At 56.4% G+C, this 21,948-nt stretch overlaps 1 protein-coding gene across 5 annotated transcripts in view; it reads left to right on the top strand.

Annotated features, from left to right (window-relative positions):
- The window catches only part of GLI2 (GLI family zinc finger 2), a 256,425-nt gene that overhangs the window by 207,614 nt on the left and 26,863 nt on the right, over window positions 1-21,948 (top strand). For all 5 annotated transcript variants that reach the window (XM_019469380.2, XM_053909772.1, XM_053909766.1 and 2 more), the window contains 2 exons: window positions 9,601-9,803; window positions 13,416-13,601. In XM_019469380.2, the coding sequence (XP_019324925.2) occupies window positions 9,601-9,803; window positions 13,416-13,601 (389 nt within the window). The remainder of the gene's footprint in view (window positions 1-9,600; window positions 9,804-13,415; window positions 13,602-21,948) is intronic.

Genomic DNA, 21,948 nt, shown 5'->3' on the forward strand with positions numbered 1-21,948 from the left:
TCCCAGCGTGGAGGGGAGTTTCCCCTTCCTCCCCAGCTTGCTGCCAACAGAGCGCCCACGGGGGGCCAGGCCACTCCAGGAAATAACACACAGACCCTGCTCTCTGAGGGCTGAACAGTCTCGGAAGACAGGTGACGGTAATAGTGACGGTGATGTCAGGACCTCCCACGGGCCTACTCCACACCAGCACAATATGCTTTACATACTGTCTTGGCTCCCAGCAAGCTGCCACAAACTCAGTGGCTTAAAACAACAGAAATGGATTCCCTCGCGGTTTTGGAGATCAAGAGTCCAAAGTCATTATCACTGGGCTGAAATCAAGGCGTTGGCAGGGCCGTGCTGCCTCCGTAGGCTCTAGGGGAGGATTTATCCTTGCCTCCTCCAGCCTCTGCAAGGCCACCAGTGTTCCTTGGCTTGTGGCCGCATCCCTCCAGCCTGTGCCCCCGTGATTACACTGCCTCCTTCTCTTCTGCGTCCCTCTGCCTCTCTCTATTCTAAGGACACTTGCTCTGGCATTTAGGACCCCCCTGATAATCCATAATGTCCCCTTACCTTAATCACACCTGCCAAGCCTTTTTTTGTTGCCAATACAGTGATATTAGCAAGGGATGAGGAAGGACATAGATGCATCTTTGAGAGACAAGGTCAGCCCCCCATGCTCACCTGCCCTCTGCTTCCCACCACGTATTTGTAAGAGTGCCATTGCGGTCGCTGTTTATAGATGAGCACACAGGTTCAGAGAGGTGCCTGAACTGCTCCAAGCCACACAGCTAGGAGTGAGCTGAGCTGGAATCCGGGCCTTCTGCCTCAATGCCTATGCCATTCACTGGACACACTCACTCTCTGCTTCATTCATTCATTCATTCATTCACGCAGCAGCCACATGTTAAGCATGCTGTCCGAACCCCGGTGGGCACGGGAAGGGGTGCTGGGGAAGCAAGTGAGCAGGAGTGGACCTGAGCTTGCTCCCTGGCTGCCCATCCAAGGCAGGGGACAGGCCCTGAGGGGCTCACTGCAGGTGCCCAGTACTCGGCCAGGATGGACGTACTCAGGGTCCGGGGAAGGAGCTGTCCTCCACAGGAGTGTCTCATGAGGGCCCTGACCTCCATGTGGAGCTAGGAGGCTTCTTGAACAAGGGGGCCCTGAGCTGGACCCTTGGAGGGAGAGGTTGGAGGTTAGCTGGGGACAGAGGCAGGGCACGACTGGAGTAGCAGGTGTGACACGGGCCCAGAACCAGAGCGGAAGCACAGGGAGGGTGGACAGAAGAGGCAGGTGCGTGACCACACAGGATCTCTCCTGCTGCTACCACAGCTTTCAGTCACCCTGAGAAGCAGGCCAGAGCTGAGGTTCGTAGGCCTGCAGCCCCAAGTGACCAGACCTCTCCTTCCTCAACCTCAGCAAAGGCCCCTAGAGTGGGCTGTGGCTGTGACCCCTAACACCGGGTCCCGGGGTTCCAGTCCAGCTGTGCCGCTGACCTCACCATAGCTGTGCCACTGCTGCTTTGGGTCTCAGTAGCGCTGTCGGTGAAATGGGACACAAAGCGTCCATCCCTGCCTGTTTCTGGCCCGACTGACCTGCCACAGGGAAAGGTCCATCAGGAGCCTCTCTGGGTTGCCAAGGGTCCTTCCTGCTGGCTCCTGGCCCCCACATGAGAGAGTTTGCCCCAGTGGCTCCTGCTGAGTCTGAGTGAGTCAGCATCCCTCAGCTCTGCATTGTTCTGCTTCTCCAAACAGCACCGTGGGTGGGGTACGGGTGCCCCATCCCTGCACTTCTGCCCCTCCTCCCACCGCAGTAAGGAGCGCGTTGGTACCTGCCCCTGCACCCTGGCTCAGGCTGTGCTGTGGGTCAGATGCCCTCCCTATCCCTGCCATCAAACAGAGTCCTACTCACCCCTGCAGCCCCACGGGAGCCATATACCCTTCGGGGGCACATCCCCATCCTACCAGCTCCCAGGGATGGTGCCCATACCCAAGCATGCAGGCATGCTGACTCGGGCCCAGCCACTTTGGTGCTGAGCCGTGTGTGGCTGTGTGGGGGTCTCATCGCCTTGGCCTTGCCTTCTCTCTCCCTCCAAAATTCTTGAGCCAGCACATGGGGAGGGGCCCAGGACTTGTTGGAAGATGGCACTGGGTCCACTCCGTTCTCTGAGCGTCTTCCCTTTGCTCATCTGTTAAATCTGTAAAAACATGTGGTGAGCACGGGGTGGGCATCTCCGAGGCACGCGGGGATGCACTGCGCACTTCGCTTACGGAGCTCATTCCACGCCACAGCCGCCCTCGGGCAGGCCCCAGTGCCCCATTACCTACAGGCAAGGTTGTGGAGGCTCGGGGCAGAGGGCACAGCCAAGGTCCGCAGTAAGCGGCAGGGCTATAATTCAGACCCAGAAAGCCCAGGTCCCACCTGCAAGTGTGGGCCACTCCCCTCAGCCTGCACCCCACCCCAGCTGGGGTCGGCTCGAGGACCAGCTGAGGCAATGTCTGCAAAGAGACACCAAGCTGAACTTGTCGAGGGCGGACGGCTGAGGCGGAAGCTTGCCTTTGGGTGGACCTCCGGGCAACGCGCCAAGCCTGACCTCGCAGAGTCAGAAAGGCCTAGTTTCCACTCCGCTCGGCCACTTAGAGCTCTGCAGCCTCGGGCAAGTCTGGTTAACCCCCCTTGGCCCTTGGTTGCCTTCTGTTTAAAATGGAGGTAATACAAGCTGCCTTGCAGAGTTGCCGGATGTATTGCGTGCAGCCGGTGTTCCGCCAAGGCTGACCCCCCCGTCTGCCGCGACTTCCCCACGGCAGCGGCAGGTTAGGGCCACGACGGCAGCCGTCCAGCTAGGTCTCCGCTTCCTTTCCCCGTTCTTATTCCTCTTCACGCCCGGCCACCACTCTGGTCTTTGGACCTGACCCAGAAGCCTTGTCCAGCGGCATCACCAGGCCCCCTCCTGGTAGAGGGGGAAGGGAAGAGGGTGGAGGAGAGACCCTGCTCAGGAGACGCCCTGTCCCGGTCCTCCCTGCAGCTTCCAGGAGGAGCCAGGCCGGCCGTCCTGACCAGCGCCGACACTGGGAGGGCAGGAATCAACTGCCATAGGATAGGCCCCCCCAGAGGCTGGGCCCCACTGCAGGCCACTGCCACCCATCGCCAACAGGTGCCCACACACCCACATACACGCACACGCATGCACGTGGAGGCAGGGAGGCAGTTACTGTTCCTCTTACCCAGAGTCCCCTGTTTGTGCCTCATGCCCACACGTCAGCACCCCCCATGCTCACCTGCCCTCTGCTTCCCACCACGTATTTGTAAGAGCGCCATTGCGATCGCTGTTTATAGATGAGCACACAGGTTCAGAGAGGTGCCTGAACTGCTCCAAGCCACACAGCTAAGAGTGAGCCTCAGCGGCCCTGGGCGGGACACCTACCACCCTGTCCTTCAGTCCTGCAGGCGGGAGGGTGGACAGGCCCGAGGAATTAGGGCTCCGATCTGCGTTGCAGGATGCTGGGCCCAGGATCACTCTGGGCCAGGAGAGGCAGTGTTAGTCAAAGCTGGCCTTGGCTGTTGCCTATGATAGAAAAACTTAGCTCAAACTGGCTTAAACGAACAAACAAGCGCATAGGGTGAGGTAACTGAAAAGGCCAACGCTACTAACTTCTGGCGAGGCTGGATCTGCACCAGGAGCTCCGTTCAAGAACCTGGTACCACATCTTCCAGCTCTGACACTCGGTGTATCGTCTTCATGTTTGGCCTCTCCCCTCACGGTCCCTGGCAGTTCCGTGCTTGCACCCTACCTGCAGAGCCACGCTTGTGGACAGAGAACCCTTATCCCCAAAGATTCCGGCCACCACTTCTAGCTTAAGCTTCTGCCCGTCTCTGAAACGATCACCGTACATGGGAATGTGGAATGCTCTGATCAGCTGAGCTCAGGTCACATGGCCCCCGCCCCCAGGAGAAAAAGCAGAGTGGGTCCAGTGGGTCCAGTACAGATCCAGCCCAAAGTGCTCTGTTCCTCCATCAAGGCGTAGCCTTCGCTCACACAGATCCTTATACTCTAGCCTTTCTTTGCACGTGCTGCTTCCTTTATTTGTAATGCACTTCCTCACGAATTCCTACTGACCCTTCAGAACCCCTCGCAAATGTCACCTCCTCTGAGAAGCCTTCCCTTACGCTTACGTGCAGAGTTAGATAATGTTTTCCTCTGCTGGAGCCTTTATCAGATTGCCTGATGCTTACCCGATTTGGGGGTCTGCCTCTTCCACTTGGGTTCCTGGCTCCCTATAGGTCCTGGGCACAGAGCAAGTGCCCAGGTCCATTTTGTCGGGGATGTGAGCAAATGCACAAAGGAACAAATGGTAGAATCAGGCTCAGGTGAGCTCAGAGTTGGACTGCAGGGGACAAGGCAATGCTTAAGAGCAGTGTCCAAACTGAGCAACTTACAGTCCAGTTGATGTCGGCCTGCAAGGCCACCTCCTTGAGTCTCTGCCCAGTTGCCAGAATTCAAGGCCTGGACAGGCCATCACTGAGACCTGGGTTGGGCCCCCATGGCCAATGGCATAGAAATGGAAGAAGAAAGGGAAGTTGTGGCTGGGGGTCAGCCTTAAGTGCTGGGTCAGATTTCATCAACAGACGTCTGTCCTGGTGTCAGCTCACAAATGCTGGTAAGCACCCGGCAGGCATGGAAACTTCAGTTGGGCCCCGGGACGGGACCAAGAGACCCCGGGTCCCTGAAGGACCTGCCTAGAAAGTTGGTGGTATTGATGTGATTTCGGAAGCTCCCTGCTCCCCCACACGCATTAATAATGTTTGGAATTCTGCCATTTGAGATTCGTTCCCTTGGCTTTATTTGGTCTGTCAAAATGGCAATCTTTTGGAACCTTTGTGCCCCTGGATCCTTATCGGTCATTCACAACACAGTGCAAGGGAGAGGTTCTGGCTCCTTCCTGAGAGCTGGATTGGATTGTGCATGGTGATGGAGTGGAAACAAAGACAGAAAAAGAAGCTGACGCAGAGTGGGGAGGAAGATGTCCTGCTCTCGTGTTGCCCCTCTCTGATCCTGCACCCACCTGAGCCCTGCTCACAAGAAACCACAGTCATCAAGAGCACCCGTTTCTCTCCCGAGGGGATGGGCACAGCACAAGCGTGGGCCCAGCCCACCTCGGTTGGTTGTGGTTCTACTATCTGCAATCTGAGTGACCTTGGGCAAGAGACCTTGCCTTCCTGGGTGTTTCTCATCTGTAAAATGGGCATGAAGTGCCTTCTTGGTGAATTTTTTACTGGGATTAAAAAAGGAACTACGTGCACGATGTCCTTTGACAGCTGGCATGCAGTCACCCCTATCTTGAGGAGCTGTCAGGTGAGGGCACAGCAAAGTGTCACCGTACAGAGGGGACATCTGGGGAGCCTTCCCAGAGGAGGCGTCTGGACAGTCATCCACAGCTGTGTTGGCTGATGGGCCTCTTGTTCTGGATTCTGGGTGCCCAGGTCAGTAGTTGCTCCCTACCCCAAGAGGACTTGTTGCAGAGAAGGGAAGGGTAGAGAGTTAATGCCTGCTAACCCCCTGCCATGCACCTAGCACTGGTCTTTGTGTGCCGTTCTGGGAGGCACCAGGGAGGGGCAGCATGCTGGCTGAGGCCCCCCAGCTAGGTGGGAAAGGTCAAGGTTAGCAAGAGAAAACCAGTGCTTTGGAAGGCCCAAGCAGTGCCCAGGTGCCGGTCCTGCCCCACTGCTTCCTGGCCCCTCGGTCCCCTCAAACAGCTTCCAGAATCCAGCCCTGCTCCTCATGTAAAGGAAGAACATTTGGTTGTGCCTGCGCTAGAGCTCTGCTGGCCTAGATCCCACAGCCTCCAGGCCAAGAGTGACAGCACTCCCGGCACTGGGAAGAGCACAGGGTTGTTCTGTGTGCCCTTGAATCAGCCCTCTGAGCTGACCTGTCTCACGAGCACACCCTGTGAAAACTGCATTGTGGGGGGGGGGAGGCGGGGAGCGGGGAGGAGGGTGGGCAGTGGCCTCTCTCAGCTCCCCTCCCTGTCACACCAGAAAAATGGGTCCTTGACAGTGTTCTCTGTGGGCGTGGGCGGCCCCTGGGATGAGGGGAGCACTATCCTGGGAGCGAGGAGGACTTGGTAGAGTCTTAGCCTGCATCTCTCTGGCCACACAGCATGGAGGGTGACTTCCCCTCTGGGCCCAGAGTCCTCATGAGCTCCCTGTTCCCTTGAGGGCCGCAGAGGTCACTGTCCCCTGAGGGGTGGTACGGAGGTGTGAAGACATGTCCCTGTTCCAGGGGGGGACTCAGGCCCCACCCACCACCTCCAAGCCCAACTGCTAGGTTGGGTTGGATTCCAGCCCCTGCCAGGGCAGGGTAGCCCCCCAGGGGTGCGCTTGTTACCATGACAACACCTCTCTCCAGCCTCTTGCTTGGGAGACACTCATCTGGTCAGTGGAATGGGGTTACCTCGGACAGACTGGGGCTGCCGTGTGCCCTAAACGTGTTCCTTTAAATCCCCATGTAGTCACTGGTTTGTCTCTTGAGGCCTCAGCTGTTGTCACTATGCCCTACAAGGAGACCCTGGTGCCAGGGAGGCTTGGACAGGCCACTAAGGCCACCGGCTTCCATGACATAGGCTGCTGTGACCTCAACCCTGGCCAGCGTCCTGCAGACCCTGGGAAACTCGTGTGTTTCGGGGGTAGGGGGCGGGGAGGAAGGACAAAGGGGTCTGAGGACAAGAGGTGCCTCACACTGTTCTCCAGAACACCCTGCATTGACTGAAGTGGGCTCAGCCTTCCAGAATGTTTACCCTTCAATCCCAGATCTGTGCTCAGGAGTCAGAGGTCTCCTCCCCGCCCCGCAGGCCCAGCCCACAGGTGTTATTCTCCGAGTATGGTCTTCATAGGACACCTGTCCTGTCGCGGGAGTGTGAGTGTCCATCCTGCCCCGGTCACCATGCCTGAGGCAGCAAGACTGGCCCTTAGCAAGAGGACGAATTAAGTCTGGTTCTCTTTCCTCCCCACCCTTGGACACATAGCACCCCTGCCTAGAGCAAAGACGTCTCTTAAGCTCCTTGTTCTTAATGCAGGTCACTCACAGGTGGACTGGGCTGGGCAGGCAGCCTGTGAGGGAGAGCAGCTTGAGGCCGTGACTCGTGACTTATCCTGGAGACTCCCTTCTGCCGAGCTCAGGGCCTGGCAGTCATACTTGTAGCCGTCACTGAAATGCCTCTGGGATGCTAGTTCCCTGCCCGGTGCTAGTGTATAGAGGGACCTCAGATGGAACCCCGTTACCTGGGAGATGGGCCCGTTAACCCAAGACCAGCAGCAGGCACCCCAGGGGTAGCAAGGAGGAAGGAGCAGAGAGCTCACGCCTGGGTGAGGGGCTTTAGGGAAGGTGTCCCCGAAGCAGTTCCCTCCCCTGGGCTTACAAGGTAGAGAAGGGATTTGCCTTATAAGGTGCAGGAGGGCATCGGAGGCCAAGAATCGGTGTGGGCAGAAGCACACCAGTGTGAACGTGGCCTGGCAGGTTCGTCGGGTCTGCGAGTCCAGTGCAATCACATCTGCAAAAGCTAGAAAACGACGTAGCAGAATGCTTAGGTCCTCCCAGCGGGGAGTTTGTGAAACCCAGATGTTAAGACATCTGGATGTCACCTGCTTGGGTCCCGGTGTGCACGGTGTCGCAGGCACGGTTTTCGGGCACTGTTAAACACAAGCAGTAATTATCTGTGGTTCGCTGCAGCCAGTGGACAGACCATCCCCGCTCTGAAGTAACCAATCCTAACAATGCCCTTGCCCACATCCAAGGCCAATCCCATGGGGGAGGTTTTGACAGCCTCCGGGGCACACCTGGGTTTTGCCCTCCAAGTGTGGCACTGATGCTGTGACAACAGCTCTCGTTTACCAGCTGACGGCTGTGTCTCAGGGACCGTTTGGGGGACTTTCATCCTTAGGGCAGCCTCATGAAAAAGGCATTATTATCTCCGTATTCCAGTGGAGGAAATTGAGGCTTGCAGAGGTTAAATCGCTTGTTCGTGTGACTGAGCTGATAATGGCTGAGATCCTAACGCGGGTTCGTCTGCTGCTAACACATATTCTTTTCTTTGCGCTGTGTCGGATCACAGGGAGACCCCACGTTCTGAAAAAGTGGAAATTGTATCTTGGTAAATTTGGTCACCCGTGACTCAGCTGTGGTTTCATAGCTACTTCTCTTCTAAAGCCTGATTTTTCTTTAATGGGCAAGTCTTGGGGTAGATGACCTCAGATCACCCCTGCAGCCAGCATGCGAACAACCGCCTAGAAACTCCAAGTGAGCAGCAGGCCTAGTGGAAAGACCCCGTCCTTGTGTCGAGTGGAGTCAGTGCCCCCTGGAGGACTGAGCAGGGGACATGGAGGTGGCCTCGGCCATGCCAGCCAGGCCACAGGGACCAGGCCAAGTGCATGCCTCACCTTTGGTGGGCACCCAAGAAGTGAGGCTGTGTTAGCATTAAAAGGAATTCCAAAAGGGGCACCTGGGTGGCTCAGTCGGCTAAACATGCAGCTCTTGATTTCAGCTCAGGTCACCATCTCACAGTTCATGGGTTCAAGCCCCACGTCGGGTTGCATGCTGAGAGTGCAAAGCCTGTTTGGATCTTCTCTCTCTCCCTCTCTTCCTGTCCCTCTACCCCCTCCCAAAATAAATAAATAAACGTTAAAAAAAATCCGTGTAAGGAGAACTAAAAGGATATTGCAGAATTTTAGTTGCAGCTCAACATTCCAGAACTCTTCTTGAACCCTGCTCTGCTCCTTCGCAATTAATCCTGTGGCTGGGTGCTCCACAGCAGCAACTAGCCCTCTAAACCAAAGTTCTCTACTTTCAGGGCATCTCCCGATTCCTCCCTTTCTCTCAATTCCGTTAGGAACGTGAGCTCTTTGGGGCGCCTGGCTGGCTCTTGATCGTGCAAGTCTTGATCTCGGGGTTGTGAGTGTGAACCCCATGTTGGATGTAGAGATTCCTTAAAACTAAAATATTTAGGGGCGCCTGGGTGGCTCAGTGGGCTAAGCATCCCTTGACTTCGGCTCCGATCATGATCTCATGGTTTGTGGGATTGAGCCCTGAGTCAGGCTCTGCACAGTGCAGAGCCTGCTTGGGATTCTTTCTCCTTCTCTCTCTGCCCCGCCCCCTGCTTGCATGCACGCTCTAAACAAACAAACAAGCAAACAAACTTTTGAAAAATAAAAAATATATATATTTAAAAACAAAAAGGGAATGAGCTCTTTGCATCTTGCCCCTGGTATTAGAGTTCTCATGTTCTGTTTTTCATTCATGTAGAACGCATGCATCCAGTCATTTAATAAAGAGTTGTGTTATTTCTGTTTGTCCAGCTTTGAGCAGGTACTGGGGAAGCAGTGGGACAGTGTGGCCCATTGAGCCTGTGGTCCCGCAAATCCAAATGTGTGTATGACGAATTTCATCGCCAACACCAGATCGGCCGGTGGGCGGCCGCACCAGCACACAGGAGTTTTCAGCCCACATGTGCCAGCCAATGTGTGCGACTTCAGACTACTACACGGACCGAGCCTGCGTCTCAGCCAGGTCCCCCACACGTCCTACTACGACTGGCCATGCCTTCTTACACTGCTCCTTTCTCTTTGCAGGCCTCCTGCCCTGAGTGGCAGCCCCATTATCTCCGACATCTCGTTGATCCGGCTTTCCCCACACCCCGCCGGCCCCGGGGAGTCCCCCTTCAACGCCCCCCACCCCTACGTGAGCCCCCACATGGAGCATTACCTCCGTGCCATGCACAGCAGCCCCACACTCCCCACGATCTCTGCGGCCCGGGGCCTTAGCCCCGCTGACGGTGAGTAGGGCCTGGGGGACTGGGGGACAGGGCCACTAACCCTAACAGTGTTGATTCCCCAGCCCCAGTCCTCTGGGACAACAGTGAGCAGGCTGACATTCCTCCCCACCACCCTGAACAACAGGTGTTCAGTAAGTGGTGAGAGCCAACAGGGTCTGGGGACCATTGTTCTTGAGAGCTGTTCCGTAAACACCTTTTTGCATGCAAATTATGTACAACAATGGCTGGGTGTGTTTGTTCTTGTAGATCTTACCAGAGGTGAGAACTGTTTGGTTGCAATAAACCAAACTCTGCTTCTGGTTAAGTAGAGGGGGCGTTGGATCCCGTCTCATGGGCCTCCAGAGCAGAAGGAGGACAGCTCCGGGCTGGCTTCTGCCCCTTGCAGGTCAACACGTGGCCTCCAAACGACACCCCAAGCCTCCACATGTGAGCACTGATGGCCTGGTGTGTCTCAGGTCAGATGCTTGAGAGAGAATTGCCTGGTCCAGCTGGGAGATCAGATGCCCCTCCCCCCCCCCCAATCCAGTTAATTTGAGACACGTCACGGGACGCGAATAGGGTTTTCAGATCTAAAATGTAGTACTTCCAAAAACAATGTGCTACTTCCAGCCCCATCGCCACCTCACCGATGCACCCGTGCAAACACACACACGCACACGCATGCACCTACACACGCTGGACGCTAGTAAGCACATTTGGGAGCTAGCCCCGCCCATCCTGTCATCCCGGAAGTGCTCCCACCCCACCCCTAGCTTGGAGCGCTGTCCCCATGGTACCCGGTGGCCACTTATTGCTGCCATTTTTGTCAAAAAACAACCGGGTTGCATCTTCTCAGAATCTGCCCACTGAAACTATCGGGCAGAGGGACGTTCCAGAGGACAGACATTTCTAAGGACTTTGCACTCAGGAGCCCGTGGGCAGAGGCTCCGGGAAACACGATCCCAGCGGGTCCCTCCTAACCACATCCCGTCCTCACCAGGGGGGATGTGCCCTCTCCCACTTTGTGGATATGACTGGAAGCTGGAGCTGAGTCCCGGACCTGAGAGGCTCAGGTTGGAGTTTCACAAGGAAAAGGACTCCAGCCTCCAAACACACAGAAAGGCTCCCTGGACTATCTGGCTCGTCACTCTAGCCACGTGATTTGCACTTCGCCTCGTCTTTACCACCAAGAAACCAGACGAGGCAACTGCCAGCAACTACAGGATGTGAAAGTGGCTGGCCGCAGGGTGGCCGTTCTGAAGTGACTCCCAAGGGGTCGGACCCCAGCCCTGAAATCTCCACGGCGAAGCGTTTCGCTGCCTCCACATTGAGCCGCCGACTCCGGAACGTGGGCCTGTGCTTCTTTCTCCACGCCTCTGCTGATGACCCAGACATCGATGCGCTGGCGCGGAGCATGAGGATGCTGCCCTGGCCTTGAACCTCGAACGCGGTGCAGTGCGCTGAACCGTGCCTGCCCCCAGGAAGATGCGTCCACACCCCACTCCCCGAACCTGAGAGTGTTGCCTCATTTGGAAAAAAGGCCTTTGCAGATGTGATTTAGTTGGGGATTTTGAATGAGGAGATCATCCTGGAATGTCCGCGTGGGCCTTAAATACAACGATAAGTGTCCTCACAAGAGACATGTGAGAGAACAACGCATAGATGGGAGAGATGTGGCCACCGGCCAAGGAAACTGGGAACCCCCAGAAACTGGAGGAAGAAGCACAGAACAGATTATCCCCTCGAGCCTCTGGAGGGAGTGTGACCCTGCTGACACCTTCACGTCGGACTTCTGGCCTCCAGGACTGTGAGAGAAGGAAACGGTGTTGTTCAAAGTTAGCGCTGAGTCTGTACTTACGAACCTGTTACGGCAGCTGTAGGAGATTAAGACACGTGGCTCGTGGGTCAGAGGCCCTGAGAGATGTCTCTAGAAGAGACAAGGACACAGGAGTTTCAGTGGATAACGGTGTAGCCCATCCCTTGAAGGAGGGACTTAGAGTTGTGGAGCACTGATTCGATGCCTGATTTCCATATAAACGTCACCGTGGCTCCTGTCACGCCCACTTATTCTCCGCCCCAGTCCCTTGAGAAAGCAGGCATGGGGCCAGCTCCAGAGGGCACTTGGCTAATTTGCAGACTGAAACCCTGAGACCTCGCTGGCCCTGAACCAAGCTCCCAAGTGAGTAGAGACAGCACGACAGGCTCACACCGCCGGTGTGTCAGCCCCAGCACTTGCCCACATGAGGCCCAGAAAGTTCATCAGCTATGAGAGGCAGCGTCTGCCAGACCGCATGTGCTCTGAGGACAAACGGGCCCTCCAGGGAAGGCTTCAGGGAGGAGGCGGACATCCAGAAGGAAGGGGGACGGGAGGGTGTTTCAGGCATGGACAGGGTAGGCAGAGGCCGTGGGGCATCATCCTGGCTGCAGGCCAGGGCTCTCTCTAGTGGATATGGCAGAAGTTGAGGAAGAGGAAGAGGGTGACTGTTTCCATTGACTGGCTTCTCTCTGCCCAGGGCATACGGATGAGATCTTTGCTTTTTGCCAAGCCAAAGAGCAGAGACTGCCAGAGTCCCCATCTGCCAGTGGGGGGTGGTAATGGTGGCCCTGAGGTCATAGCACATGGGGATGGTGACACTGAGAATGAACGTGAGTCCCTCAGCACTGCCCGCACAGACCCAGCAAGCACTCAGCACGATGCCGGCCATCACTGACATTTCGAATAGTAACTTGAGTCGTGAGTATTAGTGCCCCCGTGTTACGGATGGAAAACTGAGGCAGCTGAGAAAGGAGGCCCCTTCCCAGTTTTGCACACCTGGTGAAAGGCAGGACTCTCAATGGGTATGTGTGGCTCCAAGCTCCGCGCAGGAGTGCCAGGCCCCCTCGAAGATGCTCCGAAGTTCATCCTCCCTGCCTCTTGGCTGAGCCCCCGGAGGGGCTGAGTGCAGGGCTGGAGGCAGACAGCTCGGGGTCCCGCGGTCACAGGCCAGGCCGGGAGCTTGATCTGGCCGGGTCCGGGTGATCTCGCCGTGACTGTTCAGGCCAGGCCGACCCCCACAGCGTCTTCGTTTCCGTCTTCGTTTCCCGGGGCGCCTGGGTGGCTCAGTCGGTCAAGCGTCCGACTTTGGCTCGGGTCATGATCTCACAGCTCGTGAGTTCGAGCCCCGCGTCGGGCTCTGTGCTGACAGCTCTGTCTCCCTCTCTCTCTGCCCCTCTCCCATACGCACTCTGTCTCTCCCTGCCTCTCAAAAATAAAGAAAACTAATAAAAAAAGTATACATCTTCGTTTCCCTTTGAAGGCTCTGCTGGACGGTGGACAGGGGATGCTGTCAGCCTGGGGCTCTTGTCTCCTGTGGGGCCTGCACGGGAAGGAAGGGGCGGTTGTTTACGGCTCTGCGGACCGGAGGCATGCGGGATCTGGGTCCCCATCGGCAGGAACACACCCCACCCACCTCGTCTGCTCAGTTGGGGGAGGGGACCCAGGGGCAGAGGAAAGACTGGCGGGCACTAGGGGGAGCTCGCCAAGCCGTGTGTGTGTGTGTGTGTGTGTGTGTGTGTGTGTGTGTGTGTGTGTGTTTCTCTATTTGGTGCCATGTCCTGATGGCTTCTTTCTCTCTCCCTCCCTCCTGCCCACAGTGGCCCACGAGCACCTCAAGGAGAGGGGACTGTTTGGCCTCCCCACTCCGGGCACCAACCCCTCAGACTATTACCACCAGATGACTCTCATGGCGGGCCACCCTGCACCATACGGGGACCTGCTGGTGCAGAGTGGGGGTGCCACCAGTGCACCCCACCTCCACGACTACCTCAATCCGGTGGATGGTGAGTGCTGGGCGGGGGCGGGGAGCGGGAGAGGGGACGCCGCTCCTTCTGTGGGTGAGGAGCCCTAAGGAGTGGTCTGGGATCCTTGCCATGACTGCTGTCCGCAGGGGACCGAGTCTGAGCAACTCCCACAAACACTTAGTGAGTCGCCGCAAGCCAGGACATGTTTTAGCAATTGCAGACTGGGGAACAAAACACACTCGTTTCTGCTTTCATGGAACTTAGAACGTGATAGGGAGAGACAAAGCCAAGAATGGAATAGGAAGCACTGGGGTGAAGTGGGGGGCGGGGTATAGTCTTGAATGAGGAAATTGAGAAATCCTCCCTGGGAAAATGATATTCAAGCAAGAATTAAAGGAGGTGAGCAGTACACAAATATGTGGAAAGAATGATCCAGGCAGGGAAACAGCAAGTGCAAAGGGCCTGAGGCAGCAGCATGCCCTCTGAGTTCAAGAAAAAGCCAGGAGGCCAGCATGCCTGGCACCCAGTGAGTGGGCAGGGCAGGAGTAGGGTGAGGCCAGATTTCTGGGGCTGGCTGGTCAGGGCTTGGTAAGACTTTGTCTGGCTTAAGCATCATGGGACCCTTGGAGGGGGATTGGACAGAGGACTAATGAGACCTGACTTTTTTTTTTTTTAATATTTTATTTATTTTTGAAAGAGAGAGAGAGAGAGCATGACCAGGAAAGGGGCAGAGAGAGAGGGAGACACAGAATCTGAAGCAGGCTCCAGGCTCTGAGCTGTCAGCACAGAGCCCGACACGGGGCTTGAACTCAAGAACCACAAGATCATGACCTGAGCCAAAGTCGGACTCAACTGACTGAGCCAGCCAGGTGCCCTGAGACCAGACTTATTCTTAAAAGGAGTTCCATTGCGGCTGCTGATCTGAGAAGGCTTAAGGGCAAGGTGGAAGCAGAAGGTCCAGGTAGTGGAGGTGTGGAGAAGCGACCACATTTTAGATAGAGTCACAAGATTTGTCCCCAGACCAGATGAGGAGTTAGGAAGAAAGAAGGGCATCAAGGACAACAGCAGGGTCTTGGGCCTGAGCAATTGAACAGTTAGTGACTGAGCTGGAGGCTGCAGGCAGGGCACGTCTGGCAGGCAGGATATCCAGTGTTCTGGGTAGGTAATGCTCTGGGTGTCCCTAAAATACCAAGTCTTTCCTTCCCACCAAATACTATCCTGATTTCACAGAGGAGCCTGTGGCCTGGCCCCCCGACCACGAGCCCCTGGGATCAGCATGGAGCCCCCGCCTCTTGGAGGAGAGAGGAAGGGGGAAAGGCTAAGTGCCCGCCTCCCCCAGTTAATGCCACTCTACCTGCTGCTCTTGGAGCCTAGCCCAGAGATACCCAGGGATCCACGCCAGGCAGTGGAGCTAGAAACCACAGCGGCAGGGGGCAGTGGGGGCAGGCGGCTTCTGCAGATTTATCCTCCTCCAGCTCTGTCTGGGACGGCTTTTGCAGTCCCCGATGGCAGGGAGCACGCAGGCCCACGGGGAGACCTGCCAGAGAGGGATGGCCTGGTACCTACCGGGCCGCGTGACTCAGGGTGGGTCCCTGCACCCCTCAGCCCCCTCCTGTCCCCCAGTACTTCCTGTCCGCACCAGCCACTGCAGCTCCCCCTTATTGCCTGGGGCAAAGCTGAGCCCCTCACTTCCTAAGACCTGGCTGAGCTCTTGCCTCCTCCAGGACACACGCCTTCTCCCTCCTTTCCCCTCTTCAGGATCCTTGTCTCTCTCTGCCCTTCTCGCCTCACACTTACAAGAGCGACCTCGTGTGGCTCCTGAACCCCCCTGGGCACTACCTGTTTCCCCACAAGAGTGTTGCTGGGGAAGAGCCCTGGAACCTCTCCCAACACTGGCTCTCACGGCCCCATCACCCTTGACGTGGCCTGAGGGATGCCATCAGAATCTGATCCCTGGGTCTGTCCCGCCCCTGTGCCTCTCCATAGCCCTCTGGTGCTCCCCACAGGGAGGCGGGCAGCGTGTCAGCAGGTGGCGAGGGTGGGACTCAAGTAAAGCTGTGTGTACAGGCCACTTGTCAAAATTAGAAACCAGACAACAGGTACAATGCAACTAGTCCTCAAATAGCCACGTCCGAACGTCACATCCCCCCACGCAGGGCCTCCCAAAGCCTCAGGGTGGCCGGCACCAGGCCAGCTGGACAGCGGGCAGACGCAGACAAACCACGGCAGAGGGTCTGGTCAGGCAGGTGTCCCCAGAGGGCAGGAGAGGCCGAGTCAGCCAACATGAGCACCTGCCATGTGCCTGTGTGACCGCCACCTCCATCCTGTGCCTTTCCATACACTCTCCCCTGTGACTGCCCTCAGCCGTCTTCTGAGGCTAGAATTGTCATCTCTACTTCAAGATGAGCACACTGGGGTCGTGTGACTTGCCTAGGCTGTGAGTTGGGGTTTCAAGCCCCGCTGTTTATCACCAACACATTGGGTCTTCCCTTGGGCACACTGCCTCCAGGCAGCACTACACATCTGTCACCCCAAGAGCCATGGCCTCAGGGAGGGCCTGCTGGGCCAGACGTGTTCCAGCTCGGCCTAGAGCAGCCGGGCCAGAGTGGGTGCTGCCCTTCGGGGTGGCCTTGGGAAGGGAGTTGGGGCAGTGAGCTGCAGACACATCTAAGCCAGCACTGCCTGTGCACGTCCCCACCGTGGGAGATGACCCAAGGGAGCCGGGGGCACCGGATGGGGTCCGGACAGTGATTCCTAGCCCCACATGCCAGTTGGACTAAACACACTACTGAGTAAGGTTGTGCATGTGAACTTGGCCAGTGCCTGGCGTGCAGGAGCGACTCCATCAACACTACTTCCTGTGTCTTTCTAGCCTTTTCCCTCGTTCACATCTTCCCCTCCTGTGGGAGTTTTGTCTATCGATTGCCTGTGTCGCTGTCCACCGCGTGCTTAGCCTAGTGCCACAACTCCTCGTGGCCACCGCCCCATGCCTCCCATCCGTCCCAGCCCCAGGCCTGCCACGTCTGAGTCGTCAACCCCCCGCAGCCGTCCTGTTATTTGCCACCTTCCCAGCACTGCCGTTCAGCTCGGGCTCCCTCGGCCTCACAGCTGCCTCACAGTAATTTCTCATCCCCTCCGTCATTCTGCACCCCTGTGGCTTTCGTCACCCTCAGGGCAAGATTCAGGCTTTATAACCCGGCTTGAGTGGCCTTCCCCTGCAGCCTAGTCTTCCCCGCCCCTCCCCCGCCTTGCACACTGCCTCCCACCGCCCGGCTCCAAATGAAGCCTCCCAGACAATTGCTCTGCTCCCTCTGCCTGCAATGCCCTTCCCTACGGGCTTGCCCAGCTCGCTTCTGCTCCGTGTGTTCGGACCCCAGTCAGCCGCCACTTCTGAGACACCACCCGGATCCAGCCCCAGCTCAACCGTGTCAGCTCGGCTCGCGCTCCCTCCCTCCCACCTGCGGGGCTGTAACTGGCTGCTGCTTCTCCGTTGACAAACTGGGGGGTTCCCCAGGTCCGGGAGCATGGCGGCCAAGGAGCAGGCCTCTGTGTTTGCAGAGTGACTGAGTGAGTGAGTGGTGGTCACCAAAAAACCTAGGATAGAAAGATGCAAACTAATTGGGGAACTACCCGGGGTCAAGCAGCTGTCGGTTCTTTGCAGGGACCTGGGGAGGTGGCTGGGAACGCGGCAGCTTTGTTCTCAGGGGCTCTCAGCGTTTGGCAGCATCTGGGGCTGAGCAGGAGCAAGGGAGGTGAGCTCATCAGTGGGCGTGAGAGCGCTGCGCTCGCGTTGGACTCATCACACCCACCCACCATCCTTTCTCCACCTCTCCTCTCGGGAACGTGATTGTCTTCAGGGTATAGAGGGAAGTTTCCATCCCGGACCTGGGCAGGCATATCAGTTTCTCACCCCAGATCTGCTGAGGCTGGGGGTGAGGCTTGGCAGGGGGTGGGGGGGTGGGGGGGCGCGGTTCTGAACCCTAAAGGATTTCAGGAACAGATGACTCTTTTCCTTTGGTCCCAACCCCTTACGATCCAAGGAAATTAAGAGTAGGCCGACACAATATCCTGTATCTGTCATTACTTAATACAGTTCTTTTTTTTTTTTTTTTTTCAAGCCAGTTTGAACTACAACCGGAACATTTGCTTCTGCTTCTAAAAATGTTTTAGGCATTTCTGGGGCGCCTGGGTGGCTCAGTCAGTTAAGCGTCCGACTTCGGCTCAGGTCATGATCTCACGGCCTGTGAGTTCGAGCCTGCTTCAGATTCTGTGTCTCCCGCTCTCTGACCTTCTCCCGCTCACGCTCTGTCTCTCTTTCTCAAAAATAAATAAACATCAAAAATTTTTTTTAATGTTTTAGCCGTTTCTGTTCAGCTCTGATGCCCAAGTGGATGTGTTGTTCACATGCATCTATTAGACACCAGTGTGCACAGCTCAGGTCAGCCTCTGGAGTATCCCCAGCCTCTCCTTTCCTATAAACTGGGGAGCAGGGAAAACCCACCAGCTCCTGCTGGTCCCAGCTGCATGGGTGTGGGGAGAGACCTTCCCAGAAAGCTTTAGTCCACCCAGTGAAGTATAGACCTTCTTTTTGCTCAGACTGTCACAGAATTGTGCAGGCTCAGAGGCCACCTGTGGAAGGGTCCTGAGACTCTCCGAGAATACGTGTGTTCATGTTAGAAAGCCTCCTATAAACATGACCATGGCAGGTAAGCTCTGTTCAGGTGCAGGGGGCCTCATGACTTTGTGGGAAGTTCAGGAAACTGAGCCTTCTCTCTTTCTCTCTCTCTCTCTCTCTCTCTCCTCTCTCTCTCTCATTCATTCATTCTGGGGGTATTTCTTAAGCACCTCCTATGTGCCAGGCATACACAATGGTGCATAGCATGCCAAGTCATGCCCTCGTGGTGCTTGATAAGTTCCACAGGTGGCTCTGTGTAATAATCCTTGCATTTTTCATACATTCACCTTTTGGGGTTAAATAAATAGACCTTAAAATAGAACCTTGTATTTTTTCTCATATGGGAAACCAGATATGCTCTGAGGAAGACGTCCATGTCCTTGCCTCCATCAAGCCCAAAATAACCTCATCTGGGTTGAGCGTGCGTCGAGGAGATCCCCACGGTGGTGTGGGGCAGGCAGGAAGGCAGAGGGGGCCTCTGCCGGCGCTCTCGCTGCAGCGAAAATCCAAGCCCTGCCCTGCTCCCGGGTCCCAGGACCAGGCTGCAGGCTGGACAAAGGGCATCTCCCGCGTCCCTCCCTGGCCAGGGGCCTCTCAGCCTCCTGGTGGTCGATGGAGGCCCGTTGCCTCTTGTTCTTAAAGGAGGCTGATTTATAGCAGGAAGAGTGGAAAGTGATACTGTGCTGGGAGGTAATAGATCAGCGGTCAGGGAGTCCAAGGCTATCGCTCTGCCTACTGGTTCTCCGGAGGGCGGGGAATTCACCAGTTGTCACCGGGGCCTTAAAATGGAATGTTCTTGTTTTATGCTGTTGAATATTGGTGATTGCACAGCAGTGTGGGAGCCGCCACAACCCACCCCCTCCTCCCACCACACTGAGAAGATTGAAATGTTCCCGATTGAAATGTTGTCTGTTTACAGCCCATATTTCCTCCGAGCTGTATATTTTATTGTCATATTGACACTAATTTGACTTGGATGTCACCTCCGTTCTGACGCCCGTTCTTTATGCTGCCTGCGGGTCCAAGGGGGTTTTCAGAGACCAATTACATTGATCACACCACAGAGAGGCAGGAGGAGCCGCTGGAGGGACTGCCGGAGGCCCCAGTCGGGCCGGGAGTCCGTGCCCAGCCTGCAGACAGGAGGGAGACTGAGGCAGAGGAGAGCAGGCCACAGGTTCCCCGAGGGGCAGGACTGCTGTGTGCAGACCCGGGCTAGGTGGCGTATGTGGGTCACCCGGTGAACTGGCACAGACACGAAGTCACTTTGCAGGCGAGGAAGCCGAGGCCCTGAGCCCGAGCCCTAAATTTGTCTACATCACAGAACTAGGAAATGGTGCTGGCCAGTCTCAACCCCAAGCCTCTGGGCTCCAAAGCCGAGGTGTTTTCAATCCCCCCATAAGAGGGGGTGAGGGGGCTGCGGACGGCTAAGTGTGGGGCAGGTTGAGGTCCTCCAGTTGGGTTTCCTTAGAGCATTTACTCAGTGAGTCCAGAAGGTATGTGGGCAGGGCTGGGCTGTACAGGGATGCTCCCTAACCGGTGAGGACCCAGGACCCACGAGCCAGGCCACGAGGCTGTGTCCTGCCACCGCCAGGGGAGGCGTGTCCCAGTCCCACGCTCAGGACAGCATCTGGCACAGAAAGGCCTCCTGGGAGGTGGTGCTGGGACACAGCTCTCTCCACTGCTGGTGCCCTGCCTGCCCCGCCCACGTCCTGGGGAGCCAGCCCCTGCTTCCTCCTGCTGCCCTCATTCCAGGTTCCTGGGTCCTCGGGACACCCCCCACCCCCCCGCCCCAGAGCTCAGGTGACATGCTGGTCACAAGCCCATAGCAACCCAGAGGTGGATACTGTTGGCCCATCTTCCAGGTGAGGAAGCAGCTCAGGGAGGTTCAGAGCCTCGCCCAAAGTCACCCTGATCAGAGCAGTCAAGCAGGGTCAGAACATGGTCTGCCTGCACCGGGGGCCCGTTCTTAACCCTCCTGCCCTTCCCGGCTGCCCCCAGGGAAAGCAGCGATGTCCCCAAGCACTCTGGAGTTACCTAGTAATCCCAGGAGCCCTGCCCAGTGCTCTGGGCACCATTTTCTTCTCTCACCTGGACAGTGAGCTTCACAGGAGGGCAGGGCCAAGGGTCCCCCCCCTTGCTTGCAATCCCCGAAAGCGTCTAGCCCGATGCCATCACCACAAGGCTCTGATGGGTGAATGAACTAACACATGAATGAGCAAAAGAAAGACGTAGTGGCTGAAACAGGATCCAGATGCAAGCGGCAGCAGGAGTGGGTAGCATGGGGCGTCTGCCCGGGTGAGGGCAGGCTGGTGTCCGGTACCCCCCACCCCGGCAGCTGACGGAAATCGGCACAGGCTCATCCACAGATGAATGGACGCAACAGCTCTGCCAGTCCCCGGTCATAAATCACAGGAGAAGCCACAGGAAATGAGTGCCAGGATTTTCTTTCTATTTAGTAATTTATCAAGGGAAGAGGCACATTAATAAACATATTTCCCTCGAGGGGTGGGAATAACAGAGATGAATATCACTGTCAGATTTGCCCTGTTTCCTCTTGTTAGGGGCACGTGAGAGGGTGGGAATCCAAATATTAGCAGCACAGTCTTTTTTTAGAACATGCATTAGAAGGATGAGTGTATTTCTTAGTCTACAGGATGTTGGATTGTCCCTCCCACCTCGTGTCTCTCCATTTGCCACTCGGTTCTAAGCGACAGGACTCTTTGGGAGGATTCACGTTTGCATCTTTGATTTTCCTTGGAAGTGAGGACGGACCGGGAGTGAACTCAGTAAATAAGAACAAAGAAGCCTAGAGGAGCCCGGATGAATGGACAGATGAGTGAATGCTGTAGTGACAGACGTACTGCTGTGTGGCCCGACTGTGTTTTCTAGACTTGCTGTCCCTCACTCCAGTATTAGCTTTAGGCTCATCCTGCCCATCAAAGCCGTCCTCCTCGCCCCTGAAGAAGCGACGTTAATTCTCAGTTTTGTTTTAGAAGGTCTGCTGGGCTTTCAGCACTCCGGTGGTTTGCTGGTGTCCTCGAGATTACTCTGCAAGCCAAGCTGTACCGCCCCCATTGTACAGATGGGCAAAGAGAGGCTCAGGAGGCTGAGTGATGTGCTCCAAGACAAGCACTAAGTGTTGGGTTTGGAGTGGCCCAGCTGAGTGTTCCCACATGGTGTGTATGTGCGTCTGACCGCCCCAGCCCCCACCTCCAAGCACATCCTTCCCCGCAAGGTGCGTCTTCTGTCTACCCTGGGCGGAGGCGGTGTGCTGAGTGCTTTGGTGGCCATCTGCCCGACTTCCAAGTCTACTTCTGCACTTCCCCTGGCTGCATGGCCCTCTGTCATTCGTAAAACGACAGTAGTAATAGTTCCTTCCTTCTAGGGCAGTTGACGCTGTTGAATACTTTAAAGATTAAACAACTTAATACCTTGGAGTGCTCAGAACAGTACCCAGCACCTTCAGGGCAGTGCATAAATATTGACTTGCCCTGGCTGTGATTCTGCTGTCCCTCACCTGTGCCCACGCTCAACATTTGCCATCTTCCACTTGGGCTCACCACCGAATGGATGCATATGTGTATGTGTATGCATATAACGGTGGGGGGAAAGGACCCAAGTCCCTGATGCATAAAGGTGGGAGGGGCAGAAGCAATCAGATAACCACCACCGGTGCATGCGGACTTGACAGCGTGACCCCCCCCCCCCGTT

The sequence above is a fragment of the Panthera pardus genome, unplaced genomic scaffold, assembly GCF_024362965.1.
Source record: "Panthera pardus isolate Hobbes unplaced genomic scaffold, ASM2436296v1 HiC_scaffold_10, whole genome shotgun sequence".
NCBI classification, from domain to species: domain Eukaryota; kingdom Metazoa; phylum Chordata; class Mammalia; order Carnivora; family Felidae; genus Panthera; species Panthera pardus.